Source organism: Python bivittatus, unplaced genomic scaffold (assembly GCF_059951505.1).
Source record: "Python bivittatus isolate LINGU-HERP-01145 unplaced genomic scaffold, Pbiv_v1 ctg000570_np1212, whole genome shotgun sequence".
Taxonomy (NCBI): Eukaryota; Metazoa; Chordata; class Lepidosauria; order Squamata; family Pythonidae; genus Python; species Python bivittatus.
The window spans coordinates 1269878-1288216 of NW_028277097.1; the positions used below are offsets into that span (position 1 = coordinate 1269878).

General features: G+C 38.1%; 1 protein-coding gene across 7 annotated transcripts in view; it reads left to right on the top strand.

Annotated features, from left to right (window-relative positions):
- Positions 1–18339, top strand: part of PDE4D (phosphodiesterase 4D) — a 679443-nt gene that overhangs the window by 528704 nt on the left and 132400 nt on the right. For all 7 annotated transcript variants that reach the window (XM_088152876.1, XM_088152875.1, XM_088152878.1 and 4 more), the window contains one exon: positions 12676–12867. In XM_088152876.1, coding sequence (XP_088009002.1) covers positions 12676–12867 — 192 coding nt within the window. The remainder of the gene's footprint in view (positions 1–12675; positions 12868–18339) is intronic.

Sequence of the window (18339 nt, forward strand, 5' to 3'; positions counted from 1 at the left end):
TCATCATCATCATCATCATCATCATCATCATCATCATCTTAGTGTTATTCTGCTTGCAGCCGTAGGCCTTACTGCTGATGTTTGTGCTATGCCACGAAGGATGACGAATGAAAAGGAGTCAATAATATTTATTAAGACAAAGAAATACACAATTGATACTGGCTCCAAGAACCAGTCAGGAGATGTTAACCATGCATCTGAAACAAGCAAGTTTATTCCAAACAAAACTACAATCCAATTATCCAGAGCTTTCCAGGTGTTCATCATGTGCTGTAAAGAAGTAACATCTCCCTATGGTTGAGCTTGACTTCTGGTAACTACACATCCGTGTAGTTTTTCTCACAATGATATGGAAGTGGCTTGTTCCCACCTTCTTCTGTCTTAGTTTAGCTCTGGGATTGTCTGGGGATCTCTCATCCAAATACTAATCGGGGCCAGCTGTGCTTAGTTTTTCAAGATCAGCCAAGGTCAGTTAAGTACTGTACCTGCAGTAGACATTATTTGTCACAGGGAAGGGAAAGTTAGTGGAAAGCAAGTTCACAGGGGTCCACTGTCCTAAGAAAGGATGATATTTAGTCCCCTTCTATGTGTCCGGAGTTCTGATCGTGTACCTCTGGCTCTTGGTACCGAAAGCGGTGGAAATCTTTTTCTTTCAGGGAGAGCTCCAGATCCTTTGAATTCTACAAAAACTTCAAAGATGATTTCCTAATTTGTCTTCAGACTTAATTCACTTTTATTAAATGTTAATACAATTACCTTAGTTTCAAAGCTTGTCTCATAAAAGCCTGAAGTGAAAGAAACCAGAAGTTGTCAAGTTGTTATTTCTACTGGGAGTGTGCCTAAGAAGTGGGGGGCAGGGATTTGCGTGTTAAAGAGCAGCTCTTGATTTGAAATCTAGTTATGTTTTAAACACGATGTTCTTTATCTTTGCTTCTGATCAAAACTTAACTGAATCCAGCACAGGAACATTCAGTGCTGGTTTTTGCATGTACAAATAGACACAAACGTCATATTGAAACATAGTATTTTAAGTTCAATATTTTAAAATGAAAATCCTGAACTGATTCCTTGATCAATGCACAGCAAATACATGGATTTCACTCAGCAAAGTAAAAAATGAATACTTTCTTTTCAATTCAAAGTACTGCCTCAGGGAATTGTAATACTTTCCCTAGAAAAAGCAGCACCGTCTCAAAGCATGTTAACTAACTTTTCAGCTTTAGAATTTTAGTATAGATTGAGCAAACCTGGACTTGTTCCTCTTATTTCAGTAACTGAAATGTGTTCTGCTTCATTAAGCTTTTAAACAACATTTGTTGCTAAAAATGGCTCTGAAAAATATTTGCTTTATTATTTATTTTTTGCTTGAGCACCAATTTAAAAAAAAAACTTCAGCAAAATAAGAAATATTGTGATTCAGTAGGGCAAATTCATATATACGTTTAAAAGAAGTCCCATGTTGACTCTTCTATTTTCAATTTGTTGCATGTTAACTGCTATTTTTAATTTTTAAAAAATGATGATGGTGATGATGATATAGACTACCAGAGTTCTGTTTCAAAATCAGCACATAGTGAACTGCCAAAGTAAAAGTGCTCCAGGATTTTAAAGAGTATGAAATCTTTTAAAAAATCTTTTAAAAATTACTCCAGGTAACTGGCAATTTGAAATATTTCAGGCATGGATCTACAATTGTAGAGATACCGCAGATATTGGCATGAAGGAAGGATAGATAAACAAACTGTGTTGGAGAAGAAAAACTCAAGAAAAGTTTCTCCAATATAGGGAGGAGCAGATTAGGACACTTAGCTACTTCATGGGACAGATTTCTGGCCTGGCAATTTTTTTTTTCCCAACAATTTTTTAAAAATAGAAACATCTGTAGAAAAAATGCTAAACTGTTAAGATGCAAAGGGATTGGGTTGGCTTTTTAAAAGTTCAAAGTGCCCAGTGCTGTTTCATCTTGTACTTTTAAATGGTAAAAATCTCCCACATAATTACAACAACACAGGTCTTTTTGTGGAGAACATGGTTCTGCTCAGATTTGTTCCAGAATAAAAATTCATTCTGGGCAGCACAAGACAAGCCGCTCTGCAAAGCAACCATGATCCTATGAGTGCATGGGACATTTTTATAGAAGTTGGAGGATCTTTGGCCACCTTGGACATATAAAGGCAAATATTAGCCAGACTTCATTCCTGCTAGTGTTTGTCCTACGATGGGTCCACTGGTAGGAAAAGTCCAAATTCATTTCCAGCAAACTCATGGTAAAATTAAACCCAGTGTCACGATTTCTCAGGTGCTGTTAAGCTTCCATCCCTGTTTAGAAGTATTAAAAAGAGTGAACATGGACAAAGAAAGTATAAGTCAGCCTTCCCCAAGTTAGGAGTCTAGGAGAATTTAATCTCAGCACATCTGGAGGACGCCAAGTAGTAGAACAGTGACCATCATGATCACGGCTGGTATATCTGGATCTCTTTGGGAAATGTTCCTGTGTGGTAAGAGCTTGGAAAGGCTTCTTCACATACTCAGTAAGCGGCATTTGCAGACATTGATGATTGATCTATACTTAGAAAAGGTTATGCTGCTTGGCAAGAAATGTAAGCAGCATATCTCTGCCAAAGTTTGAACAAAAATGATAGAGACCAATTAGAAGATAACTAAATACACTGAGGATAATTTCTTACAGACAAATTCAGAAAAGGAGACCAGATAATTGCCTTGGAGAATAGCAACTCTTAAATTGTCATTATTGTCCTTATATTTTATTAACAGTAATAGTAATAGGCCACAGTCTTAAATACACTTAATAGGGATGAGGTTCAAATAAGTTCCATGAACCTGAGAAATCTGTAGTTGGTATATTTATCAGATTTAGAGAGCTGCCCAATTCCATAAGACTCTGGGTGGCGTGCCACATTAAAAACAGTAGAAACCACAATGATAAGTATTGTCATTACTATTACTTGAGGGACCACCTCTGCCCAGTTACATCTACCTGTCCCATCAGGTCTGGCAGAAGAGCCATGTTACTATTAAAGAGTGTCATCTGACAAGACCCAAAAAGAGAGCCTTTTCTGCCCCAGTGCTCATCCTTTGGAATATCAGACCCCCGGAGGTTAGATGGGCCCCAATCCTGGCTCTAAAGACATTGCTGTGCCATCATGCCTGGAGATCCAGTTATGGTTCAAAGCCTGCCAGGTGGCTATATTCATGACTTTCACTTGCCTGCTTTTTATGTTTCTTAATTGTAATTTTGGTTTTTAATTGGGTTTTCAATTTGGTTTTAAAGGGGGTTATTGTGTTTTACTGATTTTGGGATTTTGTTTATTGGTTACGTTTATTGGTTGTTTTTAATTATGTGAGCCACCCAGAGTTACAAACATGAGATGGGAGGCTATACAAATTGAATGAATGAATTGGATTGTTACTCAGTTGTACTGTTAATAAGGGAGGTATATTACCCTACTGTAGAGACTTGTTAATTTATATCTAAGTATTTTCTCTGAGTAATTCAAGATAAATATTGCTGAATTTCCTTAGGATTCCTCCTGGATTTGTTAGATAGGCCCAAAGACGCCTAATTTCACAGCTGGATTTATATTGGGGGGGGGTAACTACTTTGGAAGCTGCCAAGTATCTTCCATTCATACACCAGTTCTAGTAATATATAATTATGTACACAATGGAGAACTGGGAGATCGATTTTACAGCTACAACAGCGCACCACTTTTAAAAAAATTACTTCTTTCTCCAGCTTCTCTTATACCATCTTTCTTGATTATGCACTATGAAGATCTTGAAATCTTGTCCATTCTTTTGTGGAATTGTGGTTCATCCTGATTCTTTTATAAGTGTCTATATAACCTATTAGAAACAGGCTGAAATAGAGAAGTGGCATAAAAATTTAAAAACATTCTCTCTTTTAACAGCTTCATAAATGTGTTACTCAATATTTCATTTGAGTAGAACTTTCCCTTTATAGATTTCTTTTTAAATTTTGAATGTAGATTTCAGCTACCTTTGCCATCCAGTTTACAAAACTTGTGAGCAATATTAAAATACCAGTTTCAGATGTATAGTATTTCAGGAATATGGAAGCACATTCTGCATGTAGATTGCTCAGTGGCTATAAACTTAGTGGTGGTGGTAGTAGTAATAGTAGTAGTAGTATATGGCATGAAGAAAATTGCTGCATTAACTCTTGTTTTATCTTATCCTCAATTCACTGGGGACAGAACTCTTAAAATGTTTCAACTTGGCTATTAATATATAGTTGAGCAAATTTAGTAAATTTGCTGTGGCAGCAAGTTTTGTTGTTGTTGTTGTTGTTAATAACTAATATATATATATGATTTGTTTTTCTTTTGTGCCCAACAGCTAATAGCATTGTTGGCTTGTACAAATTGTAGCTTTTTTATTAAGGCTGCAATCATATAAACACTTAACAGCTTTGCATCCTAATGAATCTAGATTTTCTTCTGAGTATATAGGCACATAATTGCACTATAACATTATGCTTTTTATATAATTTTCAGTGGGGAAAAAAGTTTCAATATTTTATTGAAATATGTGCCATGTTATATACAATATATTTAACATATAGAGCAAATCAAGGTTGTTTGGTAAAGATAATGAAATGTAATCATCCAGGGTGGATGCGTAGTTAAAAAACGTGTTCCAGTTATTTTTTTGCTTAGGCCACTTTTTTTAGCATATTAAAAAGAAAAGAGCCATTGAAAAAAAGAAACAAAACATTTGTTAAGAAACAAAATCTATCCTTGAATTCACAATTGTAGTTTAAATCTAGCTTTAGGATCCACAGCAGTAGTAATGGAGGAAGAAATAGAAGTTCAACGTTATTTGCAAATTTTGTGAAATGATTGCAGAAATTGCCAGTCTTGCTTTCTGTTACTCAGTGCTGAGGGAGTCAAACTGTGCCTGAAACTGTTACAGTTTAATTAAGTGGAACTTAATTAATACAAAAACACCAATACCAAGAGAAGGGGGGGGGATATTTTCCATTTCCTCTGACCCCTATGTACAAACTGTGTCAGATTACTTTTTCCCTCTGTCCTCAACTAATTAAATATGGGTCAGTGTGGAATTTCCAGGATGAGCCGAGGATGACTCATTTTTCAAACAGGAAGGCCGGATATGGCTCCAAGCTTTATAGAGCATTGTAGACTCCTAAGACACAAGTATTACTTAATCAAAGTATTGGTCTTTGTTTTGATTTTTGATCAGCAACACCAAGTAAAATTGACATCAGGAGTACAAGAATTGGCTTGATCTATCTGAGTCAAATCAGTGAAGTTCCAGCATAGCCAGCAAGTTACAGATGTTGTCCTGTTTATTTGTTCCCTAAATCATCGGGGCCAGTTCTGTGCCTATGAAAATATCTCTTGGCATTATCCAATGGTATACTTGGTCACAAATATGGAGGTTCCATTTAAAAAAAGCCTAACTAATAGATTTGAGGATGGTGCAATCAAACATTTATCTTGTGCTATTTTAAAATCTTTTTGATCTAGTAACCATTATCACCACACGTGGTTCCATGATATACACTACATAAAGCAGTCCTCCTCATTGGTTATTCTAAGTCTGTATCCAGTCAACTTAATTGGATATCCTTACATTCTGTGATTGGGAAAATGAAGATGAAGAAAGGAAGGGTGCTGTTCATAAATATTGTTAATCAGTGCTAGAATTCAAGGCCACTGAATTGCTTAGTTCATTGGAATAGAAGATGACTCAGAATAGTGAAAAAATTACTTCTCTAAGTTAAACACAATTGGCAGAATTCTAGAGGTTATGTAGGAAAACTGCATGCTGACTTGGAATCACCAGGTGTGATGACAATTGTTAGCTTTGCTCTAGCGTTAAAAAAGAAACAGAAAATGCCCATGGGGTTAACACTTTTTGCTAGAAAGAGAGCTAAAGAGTTTGAGGTTTTTCAGTTTGTCATGTCCTCATTCTGCCTCCATAGCATAACTGTCTTTTCTTAAGATGGTGTATCAAGCCTTGAAGCTTAGATACAGGAAGTCCTCACTTACTGATCACAATTGGGACCAGCAGCTCCATTGCTAAGCGACACAATCGTAAAGTGAAATGTCATATGACCATGCCAGACTTACGACGTTAGTTCCACTGTGGTTGTGAAGTGACTCAGCCACAGTTGTTAGGTGTGATGTCATTTGACTGCAACTTGCAACTTCCTGCCAGCTTCCCCATTGACTTTACTTGTCAGAAGTCAGCTGTGAAGGTCACAAATGATGATCACATGACTGCGGGATGCTGCAACTGTTGTAAATGCGTGCCAGTTGCCAAGCACCTGAATTGCGATCATGTGACTGTGGGGAAGCTGCGATGGCAAGTTCAAGGATCGGTCATAAATCTCCTTTTTCAGCCCTGTCATGGAATGGTCACTGAACAAGCAGTCAGTAAGCAAGGACTACTTGTATTTCTTCCCTTCCCTATGTTATATGTGAATGCAGACACACATATATGCAAATATATACTTCTTTGTATAATACTTTCCACATATAATATAATATTTTCTGCATGAACTCCATTAATACTTTCAGTATGTACTCATTATGTAGCCTTAATTAATGGATTTATGCTTGTTTGTGCTATGGGGAAAAAAATCCATTCACATTTGTATACATAGTTCTATGAAATTACCAAAACCTGTATTTTTTGGCTAGTGTACAAACCAGTATAGAATATTATCCTTGGACTAAAATTCATTCCATTCTCTCACTGGGCAGTGATAAATGCATGCAAATATGGAAAAAATATAACTTTTTTTTTCCAGCTGATATATGTGTATTCTGTTTATAAAAGCTGAATTGCAGTTAACAGAGTTTGTAGTTCTTATCTGTATAAAACTTACCATATCCTGTTTAAAAATGGATCAGAGTGATTGGGCTGCTTCCAAACCATTTTTAAGGTTACTATCTAAACTGGAATGGAGTCAAGAGCAGAAATAACTACAGGCTATTCCTTTGCCCACCTTTAATTAATGCTTTGAGTTCTGGATAAGACACTTCAGAATTTCTGAATGAGCAGGCCCAGCTGTCATTTGATACAGAGGTGAACATATAAACAGTAGGAAAGGTCTCAAATGCCATTTCACCACCTATTTTGCGGGTGCCATTTGAAAATGTAAACCCCATAGCCAAGAATGGATTTTAAATTATTGTTTTCTATAAATAGATACCAATAAATTATCCTGTGTATCATTATGAGAGATGTTTCAGTAGGGAAGCTGTTAAAGTTGATAGGTGACATCAAGCGACTTTCATTTGCTAGAAGGGGTGTAAATTTAAAATAATTAACTTGTGCAATTCATCCATTAAAACTTTGCTAAGTGATTAAAATCCTCCTGCCTAATTATCAGTGAGTAATGCATATTCAGGTTTGTGCCTGAGTACATGTTTTATAGACATAGTTTTTAAATAGGCCATAGCTCAATGATAGAGTACATGTCTTACATACAGATGAACTTGGCATCTCCAGATTGCAAGATCTTTATATGAAACTCTGGAGAACCTCTGTAAACTGTACTGAACGTAATGGGCTAGCTTGGTATTCAATGGTTTTTGGTGTTCCTATTATGTTATGTTTACTTAAGGACATTTTATGCTCTGTGTAGCCAAATGTATATATAGCCAGAAAGTTGGGAATGCAGAATGTCTATGTATTTTATTACTGCTGCTGCTTTAAATGAAGGAAACAGGTTTAATAGAGATGCTTACTAGTAAGTTCTCTTGTTTCTTAGATTCTGATCTAATATATTCACAATTTAGAGATTTGACCTATAAATAAAGGCAACATAAAGTACAAAATGTGTTGATATTCATTAAAGCATATCACTGTTCTGGAAACTATGATAGGTTAGCCCAAGTTTCCCTGTTTATCAGTCATTATTGAAGTGAACAAGAATTCTCAATAAATCTCTGATCTGCCCTTCAATACTCATACTATTATAAGACAAGGAACCCTCCCTTAACCTCACTGCAAACCCTTTACAGTTAATTACAACACGTTCCTTAACTTGACATTCTTCCCTTATGCCTGTGAGTAAAAGGCAGCTGTTCTAGTGTAACACCCAAGACTTGATTTTTTAATTTTTTCCCTGCATCCAGAACAGTCATTTGTTTTTGAGACTTCTTACATGGCCCATTGATTTTGTTTAGCATTGTATAATTTATAGAATTATGTCCCTGCTTCTTTTCTTCACACATGGAAGGGGAAATTAGGCACACCCAAGCTCTGGTGGTATATATGTATCATGTAAATAATGTGATCTTTTCTATAAGACCTTTTCTATAAGCAAAGGCTGATGACTGGGACTGGGTAAAAGGTTTTTGGGCCAAGACTCTTTGGAAACAAACCAGCCAAACCAATCAGATAAAGTTTGGCTAAACATCTGTTCTTTTATGAATTCTACATACCATTTCAAGGTATGAAACCAATCTGGCCTGAAGCAGATAAGCCTTAGGAATGAAAAACTCTAGCTACTTTAAGAATACGTTTTTTCCAACTGACTTCAACTTTGCTTTCACCTGCTTTAATCTGGAATGCCAGGGTCTGGAGCTTACCAGTGGTGTGGTCCTAGAAAGCTATTAAAAATCTGGCTTTTTCCTCATTTGTTGGGGTCAAGACAACTGGAGTCTTGACATCCCTGTTTGGATGGGGGTAATCATTGTGAGTTCCCAATCACCTACCAACAGTGGCTTTGGTAAAAATATAATAAAACATAGCTGAAGCTCCTTGTAGGCAGTCCCATGTAGAGCTCATTGCAATAGTCAAGCCATGATCTGACAAGGGTGTGAGTAACTGTCTGGAGTACTGTCTGATCCAGGAAGGGGTGCAACTGGCACATCAGATAGAGCTGAGCAAAGGCCCTCTTGGACTCACAGCTCCTGCTCAAGAAATGCAACTCCATCCAGGAGTAAAGATGGAAAATCCCCAGACCTGGGCAGTCCCAACAACCATGGTCTTGATAGGGTTGAGCCGGGGTTGGTTTCTCCCCATCCAGGCCTGCACAGCATCCAGGCACTGGGACAGGACCTTGACAACCCCATGGATTATTATAGCAAGCATTTTAATGCTCTTGTTGGCCAAGGGAGCTGCTCTGGATTTTTTGAAATGATCAGGTGGATCAATACTTTTCATTCAAAGCAGTTAAATTAACAAGTGGAAATATAGTCCCTAGAGTACTTTCAGTATTGTGGGTTTTCCCCCTCACTCCTGTTTATTGGCCCATTGATTTCATTGGGTAAAAAACAAAAAGATAAAATTGTATTGACACAGTAGGCTATGAGAAGATTGTGTATGTGCCAGTTATGAATATTTTCCCGTAGTTTTTTCAGAGTCTTAAAAACATTCTGATACCAGTTTCTACTAATGAGAAATAAGAAAAGTGCAAAGCATGTAAACTAATAAACTTTGGGATGGTTTAGAGTTAATCACCAAGGATCTGTCATCCTCAGCTGCTTAGTATTAGCACAGTATTTATTATTATTATTATTATTATTATGGTTGGTTACACAGCCAGCCAGATGTTTAGGCTGGATTTGGCGTTTTTGTCCAACTATCAAGTCCTTCCCAAGCACCTGGGATAGGCAGACATTGTTGTTTGATGGTGCTAAAGGTATCATCGCAGAATGTAAGCTGTCAAGTAAAACTACCTTTTCCAATTGACTGATGGTGATTTTGTCAGTGCTGATGGTCTTCAAGAGGTGCTCCAGATGTTTTGGGATTGCACCCAAGGCCCCTATTACTATTGGCACTATCTTTGCTTTCTTTTGCCATAGTTGTTCTACTTCTGTTTACAGGTCTTTGTATTTTGTGATTTTTTCCAGTTCTTTCTCTTCTCTTCTGCTGTCTACAGGTATTGCAATGTCCACTACCCAGACTTTTTTGTCTTTCTTATCAACAGTTAAGTCTGGGGTATTATGTGGCAGGTGTTTGTCTGTTTGAATTCTAAAGTTCCAGAGCACTTTAGCTTCTTCATTTTCTATTACTTTGTGTGTTTTGTGGTCCCGCCTGTTCTTGCTTGCAGGCAAATGGTATATTCCAATGTATCATTGTTGTTATTTTGTCATGCCATTGTTTGTAATCAGTCTGTGCAATCTTCTTGCAGCAGCTAACTAGGTGGTCCACTGTTTCTTCAGCTTCTTTGCAGAAGTGGAATTTGCTTCTCATTATTATTATTCTTCCTTGGTACACTTCTCAAATGAAGTTATAATTGAAGGTTGGGTGGGGGAGGCTCCAGAAAAGAAAATTTATATAAAAGGACTATGAGCTCAGTTCAGATATTGGGCTGGGATACATCACAAATGTCCTGTTGCTTAATTCTTGCTACTTCTTACCTACCACAATTGACTACAGTTTGCAGGTTCAGGCCCACTCTTAACCATGGAGGCTCACAGAACAACTTAGAAGTAGTCACTGTCTCTTAGTCTGATCTATCTCACAAGACTATTGTTCTTTAGAAAACTGATCTGTGATCATAATAAAAGATTTTGCTTTGATTTGAAAACTGGGGGATGGAGGAAGTGCTAACAAATAGCATATATAGGACCTGAAACTGCATCACATATGATTACCGTTCATTATTGTTTTGTGTTCATTCATCAGTACTATTTGGTAACCTATGACCTCAGAATTTCATAAAAGAAATACTAATACAGATACTTCAGTAGTATCCAATCCAAATGCTAACTCATTCAGTTCCCTTCTTGTTTTCGACTTCCATCTAGTGGAGACCACATCATATTGCAACAAATGTTTCTGAATACATTTTACAAATGTTGCAAATGCAGTTTTTCAATCCAAATGAGTTAGTTCAGAACTAACAGCAAGATTGCCCAGGGTCTGAATTAGGAAGATCCAGGAACACCTCTCATCTTTTATGAAGGTTTCAGGGTTTTATTTATTATACAGTACTATAATCTGTTTGAATCTTAGCTGTGCTACACCAAAATCAAAATAAAGTATGGATCCTGGACATAGTGGCAGAAACGCCTAAGTATTTTGTCATGTGGATTTGGGCCAGGAAGAAAACATGTGAAGAGTGGTAGGGCTTTATCAGCTTGTCAGTAACTAGGAAAAGGACTAGCCATGCCAGGCACAGAGAGATTCAAAGCTCGGTTGAAGGAGGGAGCAGCGTGGTGGCAGTAGTAGTAAGAGATGTTTCCATGTCAGAATTGGGCTTCTTTTGGGATGCTGAAGAGTTACTGTCACACCAAGTAGGCAGCTCTGGATATGCAGACAGATTGTCTAACCCGGTGTTTCTCAACCTTGACAACTTTCAAATGTGTGGACCAGCTCCCAGAATTTCCCAGCCAGAAGGCTGGCTGGGGAATTTTGGGAGTTGAAGTCCACCCATCTTAAAGTTGCCAAGGTTGAGAAACACTGGTCTAACCTAATAGAAAGTAGCTTCTGTGCACAAATACTGCATGCCTTCACTGATTGGATAGAGGACTCCAAATTTGCATTCCTGTCTCTTGGGGTTGAAGTGTTTCCAGCCATTTGCCTCTGAGCAGTACCCCACCCAAAGATATTATGCAGCCTTTCTCTCTTTTCCCACTTGAAAGGTTTTCTGTTGGAAGGAAAAATAACACTGGACGTAGATGTGAGAAGACGATGGGTTACAAACAGTAGACAGGATTGTCATCTGGGCCTCTAATAAAATTCCAGGAATGAAACAGGACAGTTGCACAATAAAATGTCACCTAGAAGTTCTCTTAGTTCTCACAAACACCAGGTAGACTTTGTCTCCTCAGTATGAAATAATGGCTCATCAAAAATGGGACAGAAAGTTTGGAGCCTTTTTACTTTTTTCTGTGGTGCCAGAAAGAACTGCTGCCATAATGATGAATTATGCTGATGCTCATTGAATGTTGCAGCTGGCTGGGGCTTTGTGTTATGGAAAACAGCAGGATAAAGTTGTGCAAATCATGGTCAAGACAAGGTCAACATCATGGGGTTAAGGGGTAAGATTGGGATTGCCAGACTGTTCCAGTGATGCTATAATTAATTAAGAAAGGCACTTAATCTAGGCTTCTCTCTGACATATAAATGTTATATGTGTAGACAATATTATTATTCTTGGGGGGAAGGACACCATCAATTGAATTTAAAAAAAAAACAAGACTATAGTTTCAAAACTGCAAGGTCTGGCATGTTTGTCCAGTGCAAAAAATATAATAAAGGCTATAGGAACAAACAACTTACAAAAATGTTGCAATCAGACCAATGATATAACTGTACGATGCTGTTGAAATTAAGTCATACTTACTTCTTTCCATATTAACATTTGTGGAGAAGGAAATATTCTAACATGTTTTTTTTCCTGTGTTCTGCTATTTCCTTTTGTTATTATTTTTTCCCCTGCCTTAACATCTTCACCCATTCAAAGACTAGCTTCACAGCAGGAAGATGTTTTATGTAGCCAGAGTATTCTTTGAGAAGACCTCTCTAACCTCATGCCCTCTGGATGTATTGGTTTTACACTCTTATCAGTCCTGACCATGGGATGGGAGTCTTGAAGTTGAACTGAATGTCACCAAGTCAGTCAAGGTTGTCCTTGGTATTAACTGTGTGTGGGTTGATTAGGTTTTACATTGCATTAAACATGTTCTTATTTCCTTGCAGTTTCGACGTAGACAATGGCACCTCATCGGGACGGAGTCCCTTGGATCCCATGACAAGCCCTGGATCAGGGTTAATTCTCCAGGCTAACTTTGTTCACAGTCAACGTAGAGAGTCCTTTCTCTACCGGTCAGACAGCGACTATGATCTGTCACCAAAGTCTATGTCCAGGAACTCCTCTATTGCCAGTGATATGTAAGTATTTGGAGCCTTTTCAATCAATTTTTTCAAACATGAGAATGGTTAATATGTGGAAAATGGAAGAGATTAGAACCAGTGAATGGAAATTTCTCAGAAGCAAATTTAAACTAAATATTAGGAGAATCTTCTTAACAGTAAAAACTGTTTGATTGTGAAACAAGTTTTAAAAGGTCACAGACCATCCTTAACAGGAGGTAAAGTAAGTGATAAAGCAAGCTATGTTATAGAAACTCTGATGCAACCTCTTCAGGGGGCAAGGTTGTTCCTTATTGCACTTTTATTAGATAGTCAGGATTTGACTTTGACAAGATTTTCTGGTTGGGTTATCATGTTATTTTAATTAAAATAATTAGACTTTCTGAATCTGCATAAGCTTCCTTATTTTGTGCATAGCTAATAGAACATTACTGATTGTAAAGTAAGAATTTTACCTTGAACAGTGTCAAATCATATAGATAGCCACATGACCAATTAATAGCAAAAATGGACCAATTCCTTTTGAAAGGAAAGCTAGAAGTAGACTGTATGAGTTTTCTTTTTCTTCTTTTGAGGCAGAATGATACCTTTACTGATTAACTTAGATTTTCACTATAGTGGCTGTTAAATTCATTTTTGGGGAATTTCTTTGAAGACTCTTCCCACCTTGCACAGAGACACTAGAGACTTCTTTCCACTCCCTGTTTAAAACAATGGTTGGTTTTAGATTCCTTGTTTTTATGGTTTTGTGGAAGACTGGAACTAAGTACAGTGGTACCTCGGGATACGAACGCCTCTACTAACCAACTTTTCGGGTTACGACCAGCTCCGGCCGCAAAAATTTACCTCGATGTGCGAACTCCGCTTCGGGGTACGGTCATTTTTCCGCCCTTGACACATCCGCGGACATTTTTCCGCCCCTGACACGTGGTCCACGGCCATTTTCCCACTGCGCCGCATGGCGTCCGGCCATTTTCCCGCCACGCCGCGCAGCGCCTGGCCGTTTTCCCGCCCCTGACGCGTGGTCCGCGGACGCCAGAACGGATTAACGGTAATTACATTGAACCTTATGGGAAAATTTGCTTCAGGGTGCAACCAAATTCGGAGGGCGGAACAGATTAACCGGATTTACATTGAACCCTATGGGGAAATTTGCGTCAGGTTACGACCAACTCGGGATACGCCCAGAGTCACGGAACAGATTAAGTTCGTATCCCGAGGTACCACTGTACCTCTGTTTGCTTTCTAAACTCCATGTTTAATTTTATACACTTAATATTGGATTTCTTTTTCTTAGCTACTCCCCAAATATGTCTTTTTCCTTTTCTTTCTCCCTTTCTTCCTTGTTTGATCCATTGCCGCCTTCTTCTTCTTCACTTTTCTGTTTTAAACCCTCAAGCTGACATTGTATCAATAAAAGTAATGCTTAGCTAGAACAATGAAGTCAAAGGTAGGAAATATTACACCCATAGATACGTCCTATGGTACCTACCAGACTCCACCCATGCATTATTTGTTTATTTTAGACTATTTTAATTAAATAATCAGTTTGAAGTTTGCATACTGCATCATGCAAATCTCCATTGGAAATGTGTCCACCTGCTCATTAAAAAAAAGTTGAACTGTGATTGGAAGCAGTAAAAAGCATCCTAGGGTGCTAGAGGTTATAGTGTGAACTAGTTTTGTAACTAGCCCAAGGTGCTGTATGGCCATTTTTTGAATAGGCGAGTTTCCTATGGCGTATACTGAGCTGACCTTGGCTGATCTTTAAAATTAAGCAGAGTCAGATCTGGTTTGTATTTGGAAAGGAACTACAGAGGAATTCCATGGCTGTAGCCTAGGGAGAAGTTGAGAAAAAGTTTCCTGGAAGAAGGCAGTGGTAAATGACGTCTGTATTGCTGCCAGAAAACTACATAGATATGGCTATGAATTCATCAGAGTCAGGCTTAACCGAAGAGACGTTAGCTTTTTACCCCTGGCAGTCATTGGTAAGAGTGCCACAACATGCTATCCACATTCCAAATGTTTCACCAGTTCAAAGAAGTCTTCTACCCTGAATTCACCATATATATGTATATGTATAAGAATTCTTTACTCCTATTTTAAACATTTTGATTTTGCTTGCCTGATACATTTGCTTTCATACACACACACACACACACACACACACACACTATTCTAGAAACAGAAGCTTTGGTAGATATACCAATGGAGAAAAAAATATACATTCTTTTGGACTCCTGTTTGCTAATAATGGCTGAACGAGGTTTTTCCTGTCTTCTTCAGCCATAACCTTAAAGCAGTATTTCTCAACCTTGGCAACTTTAAGATGTGTGGACTTCAACTCCCAGAATTCCCCAGCCAGCATGCTGGGAGTTGAAGTCCACACATTTTAAAGTTGCCAAGGTTGAGAATGCTATCTTAAAGAATAATAACCTTTTCCAATATTTAGAAATTTGCTAAGGTTGACAGTCTTTCCTTCTTTTATCACCAAAATGCTCATTATTTCCTGTGTTGTTAGCAAAATATAGAGTTAAAGAAAAAATATAGAGTTATAGAAAAAAATGGAGCCAATTTTATATGCCTACAATTCCCATTATATACAGGACAAAAATAAGTTTGTTGGGCAGTAGGTGATGCCAACATACCTGGCAAGGAATCAGATTCAACTGCATTTAAATTTGAAAAAGTAAGAGCCTAGGACCCTGTGGGATAAGGTTTGCAACAAAATATTGCAAAACATTTTTCTTCTTGACATAAGTGGTTTCTTCAATCATTCCACTTTTGTCAGTTTCCCCATTTCCATGCTTCATTTTCCACCTGGCACTTATGAATGTACAGCTACTGGTCACTTTTGATATGACGTTTCAGTTGTCTTTTCTTTGTAGCAAATGTAGGGAAGTTGCACCCATAGATGCATTTCTGCAAAACTCAGTGTTTGCAGTTAAGCTGATAACTCCCTCTTTTTGACCATAGTCTTGATTGCATATGCCACCAAAGTTAAATACCAAAGTAATAAAATGCATGTTTGACCTTATCATATCACTTTTGCTGAGAAGAGCCCAGAATGATTTACAAGAAAACAATAAACCCATATACAAAAGTTAAAACAAATTACTAAAAGGAAAGACAATCTGGTCCTGGAATTGTTATCTCATAAATAACTGGCTGAAAGGACTTGTTTTCAATTGCTTATTAAAAAAAAATAGACAAATTAAGGGTCTGCTATATATCTCCAGAATTGTGCTGCTCCTATTGAAGAAGCTCTGTACCTAGTCACTGCATTGTATGCTGGATCTACCAGTGAGAGCATGAGCAAGGCCTCTTTTAAGTACCTGGATCCAAGCTGATTATGGCTAAGTTGATTAATGTCCATTGGACCTAGAGTTGCTTTCAGGACCAGTGTTACGTAATCACATTTGGCTTCCAATTAAACAGTCAAGTACTGACCCACATTCTGCACGAGCTGCACTACTGGACCGCCTTCATGAGTAGCTCCACATGGAGTGCTTTGTAGTAATCCAATAAAGGGCTTTTGGGGGAGGGGGCTCCTTCGAGTCACTTTTTTTTATTCCTGGTGATTGCCTGGACAAGTCCCTGAAGTTTTCTTGGCAAGGTTTTTCGGAAGTGGGTTGCCATTGCCTCCTTCCTAGGGCTGAGAGAGAGGGACTGGCCCAAGGTCACCCAGCTGGCTGCATTCCTAAGGCAAGACTAGAACTCACAATCTCCCTGTTTCTAGCCTGGTACCTTAACCACTACACCAGCTGGCTCTAATAAAGGGCATAGGGCCCACTTTCTCACTGAGGCAACACATGCTTGTAGTGGCAATTGAAATCAAGGAGAATCCCATACTACATGCTGTCAGGCAACATAGGGGCCAAACAGACTTGGCTTTAAAAATGAAACTACTGTAAGATTGTGCCTCCATTTCCCACCCAACTATGCTACTTTAACAATATTCCATGATCAAAAGTGTCAAAGGCTGCTGAGAAATACAGGATACTAGCACTTCCCATGTCTTGCTCTTCTATGATACTTATTCTGTGTTCCCCCACAGTCCAATGTAACCAGGAAATAGCACTCAAGATGGTGCTATGCAGAAAGGAATGAGTCTTGTCCGTATTTATTGTGAAATCATTAGAAACAGATGACAGGTTTGCCCATTCTTTCTATATTCCCTGAGTGTATACACATTCAAATTCTTCCTCATCAGTAAAGTGTCAATGTATGCAAGATATGGGAAGTTAGAATTCCTGATACATTATTCTTTATTTAAAGTAGTTGTTGGTAAAAGAGAGAGAGAGACAAAGGCAAAGCAAATGGTTGTTTATATGTTTTTCATAGTGGGTCAGGTGGGATATTCATATTAAACAAAACATACAGAAGGAATAGAGTTGAAACAAACTATCTCATTACAGCAGTTCAAACCAAATTCCTGGCAGTCATTCTGACATACAGCATTTCTTTTGTAAGAGAAAAATAGGAAGATGGTATACGTATATCCCTTTCAGTTTGATCCTAATATGCACAATGGAGTACTCTGCATTGTTATTTAGATAAGGGATTGGCAGAAAGTTGTTAAGGATCTACTAAAGGATTGCTTGTGTCTATACCTACAAAGATCAAAATAGTGAAAGTAATGGTATTCCCTGTGACACTCTATGGAAGTGAAAGTTAAACTTCAAAGAAGCAAGATAGGAAGAGCATTGACATCTTTGAACTTTGGTGTTGGAGAAGACTCCTGAGAATACCATGGACAGCCAAGAAAACAAACTGCTAGATTATTGAACAAATCAACCCAGAGTTCTCATCAGAGGCACAAATGACCAGGCTCAAATGATCCTACTTCAGACACTTTATGCAAAGACCCAGCTAGGCTCTAATGCTGGGGAAAGGGGAAGGAAAGAAGAGAAGAGGATGACCAACAGCAAGGGGGATGGACTCAGAGTGGCGATAAGTGCACCATTGGGAGACTTGAAAGAACAGGTTAGGGATACATCATCATGGAGGAAATCTATGTACTGTATGTAGTTGCTAGGAGTCAAAAACGACTTGATGGCATATAATCAAATGATTGCTGGATGAATTGCACTTTATCAGGGTTTCCCTTTGCCCACTGGACTATTAGAACTGAGCACCTCCAGAGCCAGTTCTCTTCAGTAGGCTGGAATAGGCATACAAATAGGTAATTGCTGACCCTTCATCTAGGCAGAGTACCTCCTTAAGGACTTATTCCGATGCTCTAAAAAAGCCAAGAGTCCATTAAAATTCATATCAATCATATCAATCAATCAAAAGCTGATTGGTCATATTGATAATAACTAACTGGAGCACAAGTTTCAGCTTAACATATTTGTAGCAAGGAGCAACTGGCCCTTTAAATAACAAGCTGTCCTTAGGTGCTGAGAGGGAGTCACCTGACCCCTGAGAGCCAATAGAGGAAAAGCAGGGGTTTTGTCATGTTTTGGGTGGGAAGAGGGTTGGCATTTT